The sequence below is a fragment of the Nymphaea colorata genome, chromosome 2 (assembly GCF_008831285.2).
Source record: "Nymphaea colorata isolate Beijing-Zhang1983 chromosome 2, ASM883128v2, whole genome shotgun sequence".
Lineage (NCBI taxonomy): Eukaryota > Viridiplantae > Streptophyta > Magnoliopsida > Nymphaeales > Nymphaeaceae > Nymphaea > Nymphaea colorata.
Window position 1 is genome coordinate 20,253,541 of NC_045139.1, and position 9,123 is coordinate 20,262,663.

At 34.5% G+C, this 9,123-nt stretch overlaps 1 protein-coding gene across 1 annotated transcript; it reads left to right on the forward strand.

Annotated features, from left to right (window-relative positions):
* Positions 1 to 4,249: 4,249 nt before the first annotated feature.
* On the forward strand, positions 4,250 to 8,564 carry LOC116247491 (dioscorin DB3L-like). The gene is made up of 7 exons (XM_050076319.1): positions 4,250 to 4,350; positions 4,489 to 4,703; positions 4,834 to 4,940; positions 5,133 to 5,238; positions 7,015 to 7,189; positions 7,603 to 7,656; positions 8,493 to 8,564. Exons 1-5 carry the CDS (start codon positions 4,272 to 4,274, stop codon positions 7,159 to 7,161), a joined length of 654 nt encoding a protein of 217 aa, XP_049932276.1. The 5' UTR covers positions 4,250 to 4,271; the 3' UTR covers positions 7,162 to 7,189; positions 7,603 to 7,656; positions 8,493 to 8,564.
* Positions 8,565 to 9,123: the final 559 nt, after the last annotated feature.

Genomic DNA, 9,123 nt, shown 5'->3' on the forward strand with positions numbered 1-9,123 from the left:
ATGGGGTGGGCGAGAGAGAGAAACAACAGAAAAGTACTTTCATTTAGGAATCCACCTTTTATATGTTAATAAGATAATGTTTGATAACCTAAAACCTCAAATGTGAAGTTGATCTGAAGTTAACCTAATATACGATGAATCTCATACCCATGTTACATGTACAAAAAACAAAAAAAAAAAGTGATGATATAAGGTATGAGGCCGAAGAGTTTGGACTTAAATCTGCTGATCTCAGGTCCTCAATGATTAGAGCTAGATCGCCGTGGATCTCAAATCCAGAACTACTCTAAACAAAGAAGCAGAAGAACTAATATAGATTTTCAAAGACTTGGATAGTGAATAAAAACGAGATATTGAAGTAGTTCTGATGATTAAATATAATCACCTCTTAATTAAAATTTGGTTCGGAATTCTTAGTTTTAGTTGTATGGATCTTAGTGATGGAATATGAAATAATACGTAACGTAACTAATTAATATATAATATAATATACTTTAAATTGAAAGGTTTTTTTTTTTTAATAGAAGGCCAAAGTTTGTTGGACGAGATAACTGTGGCTACAGATTTTTAATTAATATAAGTGCATGGGTGATCATTCAACCAAACTATTTGTGGGCCACCGTGGACTACGTTTTCTTCTTTTTTTATTATTTAAGTTATATTCATGAATGGAACCTATAGTTCTCGATTAGGTTCTTCTGTTTACGTAGGGCTAAGGACTATCCACTGCTAATAATTTTCTACGCCATTAAATTTATAGATGGATGTTGAAACAAAATGGTTGCTATTCACGATCCTTGTCTTCAAGTTGAAAGAAAAACTGATGATGTCATTACTAATAAATGCGCACCCTTTTGAGTTGAAAGATGTTAATTTCTTTATCGACAGTTCCTCCATTGAACCGGCTAGGTATCTGTTTTTATTTTTTGTAGATTAGGTTGAAATAAAAATATAATATAATTAACATTCTGATATTTGACTTGTTTTGGATATAATTTTATTATTACAACAAATTATTATTTTTTGAAATACATCATAAAACAAAAAAGGACAGTTAAAGGAGCCTTCCAAGCATGAAACACCATTTGCAATGAAATTTTACACTAGAGCATTCAAAATCTTATCGAATGTTCATGAGGAGACAAAATTTTAAGTACTATGAAGTAGACCTTATGGGGCATTTGATAGCCATTGATTCGAGATTCTCGTGATTTGAGAGCCATAGATTCAAGATCATGGGGCATTTGATAGCCATTGATTCGAGATTCTCATGATTTGAGAGCCATAGATTCAAGATCCGACCCTCCTGTTGGACTAGCTGTGGATGATCAAAGATGGTCTACCATCGAATTTTTGCAGAACTTGTTTGATAATGTCTTTTATAGATGCAGTGAGATAGGTATGGTTGCAGGCCCAAAGAAATTCGTTGTGTTTGAAATTCCTTGGATGATTTAGAGACCCTCTTGCCTGTAGTGTAGGTTGTTTTGGGGTATTTGTTTTCTCTTAAAGCAATAAAAGGGAGGGAGCCCTATCTCCTGCGGGCTTTGCATTGGAAGGTAGGACCCTTCACCTCCAATTCTAAAGCTAGCCTTTTCTCAATGCAAAGAAGTAAAATAAGGATCTTAGGTTAGATTTTTTAGGTTTGTTAGTTTGATGGGTGATGGATCGTATTATAAATTTTTTATTATGTCAGCAATGCAAAAGCATGCCATGTTAGATCAACATCAGATCCATGGACTTCAAATCCAGAGTGATTAAATATAGCAGTCAAAGGAGAGAAATTCAAGCTTTAGCGTGTCCTTGTTGTCGCTTAAAAAGTTGGTGTTGACTTTACACATTTCCCAATTAATTTCTCAACAATTGGCCAACGGAAAAGTCACATGCAATACAAACGAAAAAATGTATTCTTTCTCCATTAAGATCCTAAAGATGTGCGTAAATATTGTTCACAACTTTGGCTTCATCCATTTTTGAATGAGCATTTAATCGTTGGCCGTTTGGAGTTAAATTACGTTGTCCGACTAAGCTGCTAGGTTCGAGTCCAATAAGGGATCTTGTTTGAACCGTTGACGTCCACAAGTGATAGTTACCGCCAAAACTCCCGGAAACAAACCCCACAAGCTAGGCTGTCTATATAAAGCGATAAATGGTTGAGAGAAAAACAAAAAGAAAAATATGTGAACTAATATTAGATGACAAAAATCCATCACATTTTTCTTTTTGTTTTTCTCGTAACAGTTCATTTGATCGGACAGTCCTTATTAGATGGCTGAGTGACTTTCAAAAGATTCACAATTCAATTTTCTTATATATATATATATAAATTGGTAGATCCCAGATAGCTACTTAGGGATAAAACACAAACTCTTTAAATTTTTGCTAAAAGAATACTTTAAACAAAATACAAACAACATTTGTAAAAAATAATTTGATACAAAACAAGCTTTAGTTTAAGTTGTTCTTAAGAAAAATCATGATTTCTCCACTTTCAAAATTTTGGTGTTACATGAACAATTTTAATTTTATTTATTATAAAAATAGGGTTAAATTGTAAAAATGGTTAACCTAACATATGTTTCTCATCAACTGATTTTCAAGATCATATCTATAAGGTTAGATTATAAAAAAAATACCTTAATCATTGCATTTAAGCAATTTGCTTTTTGTCCCTCACTTAGTAGTATAGGACCTACCAATCACTCTCTTTCTCTCTCTCTCTTTCTCTCTCTTGTTCTTGTATATAGGAGACTTCTTGTTCCCAAATTTTGTTATGCATTTCTATTTTATAGCTCTCACTCTTTTATATATATATATATATATATATATATATATATATATATAAACTAGACACTTAGGTTATGGATAAATACAAGACCTTTAATTTTTTGCCAAAAAGTTATTTTAAATAAAATATAAACATCATAATATATTTATGTAAACTACTTTGATATAAAACATGTTTTGAATCTAGTTGCTTTTACGAATAATGTTGATTTTTCTATAATCAAAATGTGGATGCTATGAGAGCCACTCATTTTTTTATTATAAAAACAATAATAAAGCTCACAAAATGATCAACTTAATATATATTTTGGATCAACTAATTTATAAGACTATATTGGTATGTTTAAATTTAAAAAACTTTAAATATCATATTTAAAGGGTCTGATTTTTGTCCTTGCTCTGTTGGTTTGGTTTCTACCAATCACTATATATATATATATATATATATATATATATATAAACCATCCAAATAATAACCAAACCCAACTTCAATTTGTTGATTATTAGAAAAACGAAAGAGAATAGGAATGTGTGTGGTACATCAATCCACATTTATATGGTTGGTGGTTGCGTGCATAGTCCTGTGCAGTTTAATGACAAAAATGCCCTTAATAAAGTAAAAATAAGGATACACAGCCTGAGAAACAGGTGGACATTCGATGAGTATGAGTATTTGGGTACACAGCCTGTGATAGGCTAGACTAGGGTTGGCAATTTGCCACTTGGGCCGGCTCGATGAAAAAAACTCAGCAAGCTGGGCTGGCTTGAGTTGGGTATTGGTAGCCCGATATATATACATATATACTTAAAATTTACCACCACATTTTTATTTTGTTCATATATATATATATATATATATATATATATATAAAGCTCTCAGGACATCACCAATGATTCTTTTAGAAGCTCTTTCTGTATGGCTGATGACTGCTTTAGAAACACTTAACATGTCGCCAAGTGTTTTTAAGATATTAAAATATGAAATGTTAAGATTTTCAAATATAGGTAAGTGGGTCAGGCTTAGGCCACCGCCAATGGCTTCAGGTCAGACTAAGTTCGGCTTTGTTGAGCCTTGGGATAGCCTGATGCCAACAGTGATTGTTAGAGGGACAAATGTAACCGAAAAGTTTAAAGTGTACATTCCTTAAGAGAAAAAAATCTGATATCCCCCAACCTCCCTTCTTCGTTTTTTAGTGCATAATTGTTGTGTGCACTGCACGCAACTCGATCAGCCTCCCTCAACGGACGTATACATTGTTGCATGCTCTATAATTCCGACCAAAGCAACGACACTGGAAGTGGGTGTCGTTCTACTGTGATCACTTTTGTTCTGTACCGGTTCAAACTCGAACCGGATATTAATTTAAAGCAGGTAGTTGCTCAGTCCATATGCATCAGCACGTGACGTCGTCACTGTCTATAAAAGGGCTTCAACTCAACGCTAAATAGACCAACCAGAGCAACGTAGGTGAGCGAGTTCCTCAGAAATGGCAATGAACTCCAAGTTCATCCTTCTCTCTGTTCTTTTTGGTGCGCTCTTGTTTGCATGCATCACCTTTGCTCAAGGTGGTAACTTCTCTCTCTCTCTCTCTCTCTCTCTCTCTTTCCCTTCATGCAGGCAGTACGTTCTTGCCCTAATTAATTTCTTTGCTAGCTTGAAATATCCATGGTCAAATAAGCCGTAAATTTAAAAATGATGAACAGAAGAAGTGTTTGAATATGAAGAAGGGAGCCCAAGAGGGCCACAACATTGGGGGGAGCTCAACTTCCCAAACTGGACAACCTGTGGACAAGGAATGATGCAATCCCCCATTGATATTGAAAGCAAGGATGCCATAGTTGCTCCAGAACTGGGGCCACTGAAAAGGAATTACAAGGCAGCCCGTGCTATTCTAAGGAACAGACGCCATGATATCAGTGTATGATCAGTACTAAGGCTTCTTCCATTTTTTTTTTCTGTCTTAACTCCCTTTTATCTTTTCTCCTTAATTTCTGTCATATAAGCTGATGACGTGTCGTGGTGTTTCATGCATGGCATGCCTGATGCAGGTTGAATGGACAGAAGACGCAGGCTACATTACTATTGGAAACACCAAGTATTTCTTGAATCAGTCACATTGGCACATACCTACTGAGCATCGCTTCAATAATAAAAGGTACATATGGAGTCCATCGGGTCATTTTATATATATATATATGTGTGTGTGCGTGTGTCCTTATCGATAAGGTTTCTAATGAATGTATTGTATATAGAGGATCAATTGTCGGATATCAGTATTGTTCCTTAACTTCTTACAGCTAATTTGTTTGGTGTTCATAATCTCCTGACATGCATATGGTTTTTTCAGCTACAACATGGAGATGCATATGGTCCATAGGAGCGAAGATGGAAGGATAGCAGTGATTGGGATTCCCTACAGAATTGGTTTCTTGAGTGATAAGTTTCTTGGGAAGGTAACGCTTAACAAATTTCTGAATGCTGGCCGTTAATCTAATTAACTTCACAAGGGCCAGGAAAGATCAGCAGAAATTCACAAAGCATCTCCCTTCTTATGGGAACGGAAGGATCGTCCATTACTTGAGAAACGGATTCCCTTGGATGACTAAATCCAACAGATATAAAACATGTTTTGATACAGTTATTTTTATGAAAATGTGGATTTTTTTATTATCAAAATGTTGATGCTATAGGAGACAGTCATTTTTGCTTATTATAAAAACACTATTAAATATGAAAAATGATCAACTATTATATCAACCTATTCTTAAGGTCATATTGGTCTTAGATTGCAAAAAAAAGAAAACACCTTAAAAGATCACATTTCAATGAATTCGTTTTAGCCCCTCACCTAATATATATATATATATATATAGCTGATATGAGCAGTCCAATCGTTAGATCAGATAGCTTAGATGTTGTCGTCTTTGTTTTTAATTTTTTTTTCACATTCTCTCTCCTCGACCTTCCTTCCATTGCCCGATTTTCTCAAGTTCCTGCCTCGCTCCCCTTATTGATCCATAAGCACCGGAGCCGCCGGCACCTTTTCCAGAAACCAGTGAGCCCACTGACGGTGGGGAAAAGGCACCAGTGGCGGCCTCCCTTTCCTCTCCAAATCCCTCTTCCCTCTTTCATTTTTATTAAAAGACGGTGTATGAGTCCACCCATCTTCTCCCTCCCTTCCTCTTCTTGACCTATACCACCAAGGCCATCACCGTCGGGCCCGCCGATACCCAGTAGGCCCTCTGCGCGTGGCCCTGGTTATAGGTGGGAGGGAGTCGATGAAAGGAAGGAGGCAAGATCAGTTTGAGAGAAAATGTTAAAAAATAATAATAAAATAATAAAATAAAACAGCATTTGAGCTAACCGATCTAAAGATCGGATGATTCAGTCAATTTGAGCTAGACTTGTTCATTTTATATATATATATAGAATCGTGATAGAATCATGACTCTAGCTATTTAGAATCACTTAGGTTACTGGTTGTGGCCCGAGATAAATGTATGACCTTCATGAATGTATTGGATGACTTTGAATAGTTATGATAAAAACCAATTCAGTAGGTGAGGAACAAAAATCACTCCTTTGATCTGTAAGGTGTTTTTGTGCAATCTAAGTTACCAATATGACCTTAAGAATATGTCGATATAAGACATATATTCATTTAGTCATTTTGCATATTTTGATAGTGTTTTTATAATATGCAAAAATTAAATGGCTACTATAGCGTCACCTTTTTTATAATAAAAAATCCAATTTTTTTAACAAAAAATAACTTGAATCAAAACATGTTTTATATCAGAATAATTTTTTGTAAATATATTGGGTGCTTATATTTTATTTAGCAAAAAAATAAAGGGTCAGATTTTTGTCCCTTATATATATATATATAAAAAAGGGTGGTGCCATGAACTTTATATTTCAGGGACTAAAATATACTTTCAAAATTTTAACAAGATTCTTAATATAATTTTTCATATTTTTATATAGGTTAAATTAAAATTTATAAAATTTGCATGCAAACTTTTGAAATTTAAAAAGTCTGAGCATGGCCTCTGTCGTCCCCCCTGCCTCCACCCTTGTATATAAATACATACACTCATCCAACGGAGTCCGTTTCTGAAGCAATGGACGATCCTTTCTATTAAAAGGGAGGTTCTTAATTAATTTCTCTTGATCCTTATTTTTTTTTATAATGTGGCTGTATTAATTATTTAATTCCTTTAATGCAGCTAGTTGACAAGATATTGTATCTATCAATTAACCGGAATCTTAGCTCTATAAATGCCGGGGTGGTGGATCCCTACGATGTTGGAATTGGGTTCGGAGACAGCTACTTCAGGTACAATGGGCTCCCTTACCACCCCACCCTGCACTGAGGGTGTACTTTGGACTGTCATGAAAGACGTAAGTACTACTCCTGCCTTTTTCACTTCCCTGTTTCCAATATGCACTATGTACAAGCGTGCATGGCATGCGTTTTTTCTTATAGTACTGGACACATAAGAGAGAGAGAGAGAGAGAGACCATGATTCTAGTATTCAGGGTGCTCTGAAAGACTCTGGAAATTAAAATGACCCCATATAAGAATGAAAAATCGCAATTAATGGTGAAATATTTTGAAAATTGGTTCCCTCAATTAATTTTGTGATTAAAGAGAGAATGAAAAGCAACAATTAATTGGATAACTTCTCAAGATGCGGCTGAATTTAATTTGCACAGTTCAAGAGTTCACTTGCTCCCCACAAATCAAGTGAACCAGCAATCATGCCAAAGATTCTAAGTCTACATTTTTTTTTTCCTTTCCCATGTGACCATAGGTTCAAAGCGTGGCCCTCTATCAAATTCTGGCATTGCAAGTAGCAGTTGACCCAGTAAGTGCTTCTTCCATTTATATATATATATATATAGGTCTTTTTTTTAATGAAAATATTAACGTTTTCCATTGATGAGAAAGCAAAATTCTATTGTTAAAAATCATATTTAATTTCGTATATCACAGTTGGTTGACTTATAAGAAAGAACTTAAGAAAAAAACATTTCCAACATTTTCTTATAACTAACTGATCGTGACGGAATTAAAACCATTTGGTTTGTCAGAGGAAAGACAATAATAGAAGTATCTTATTTTCTCAAAGCTCATTTGAAGAGAAAAACTTAACCTAGCTATGACAATAATTCTAAGTTTCTCCAAGTAAATTTTTGCCAAAATATTAATTTTTAATTCAGCAAAAAACCTTCTGAAATCATAAATAAATAACAAAATTTTGAAATTAATTAAAAATTTGTAATATCTGCAAAACATTGGTGATGCTGATATACTGTGTCATAAAAAATTTATTTTATTCTTTTTTGGCCGATAAACCAACACTTTTTCTATACCAATCTGAATCGGACTACTGATCACTGGCAACTTTTACCTTCATTGAATTTTATTTTACTTTGAGTTTCGATGCTAGGAGGGGCTATAATGCACATTATATGTATAAGGCTATCCTTTTGCCTCAGATTTCACATTCAGGGCGGTGATTTAAGATGATCCCATCTCAGACCTTACAAGTTCAACTGAGGTTTTAAATCCTTGGTTTCAAAGACACATAGTGATTACTTAGCTGTTTGTATATTCTATGCATTTCGTCAAAACTTTGCTTCTTATTAGACGTTTTTATAAGTTGATCCTAAATATACATACGTTTGATTGTTCTTGCAGGGATATCAGCAAAATGCCAGACCTATCCAACCCATCAACGGCAGAAAGGTTTTGCTGTACAAGTAGATAACTTATCTCCATGTTCTGACATTTGGGAGTTACTACTATATTATCCTAAATAAGTACATCTGTACGTGTCTAAATAATTAAAGCAGCTCCCAAGTAAAATAAGATGGAATAAATATTTCCTTTTCTGTACATTATGTCCATCAGTAATGTATTGACATTTACTGTCCTTACTTTCTTTGCCAGGAAGTCAGCATTGTATTGTCCTAAATAAGTATATATGTGTGAAATAAGATGCAAAAAATATTTCTTGTTACATAGTTTGTCATTGTTGTACGTCCAAAGGTGGTCATCCAGCAAATCTCTTCATGTGCTTATATGCTCAAATGGAGAAAGTAAAAAGTGTTTTAATTTGTAGCCAGTAGGCACGTGCTCTCAACATTTGACCTAGTGACATGCTTGCTATGGGAATCAGACCGAGTGGTTAGGTTTAAGACCTTCGTGTTGAAAGGGCAATTAAGGGGTGTTTGATTCAGGTAGTAACTCCCATTCCTCAACGTTCGCTTGGTTCAGGTAGGTCACTCAACTCCATCGTCAACTGATGCCTTTCATACTCTATTTCCAC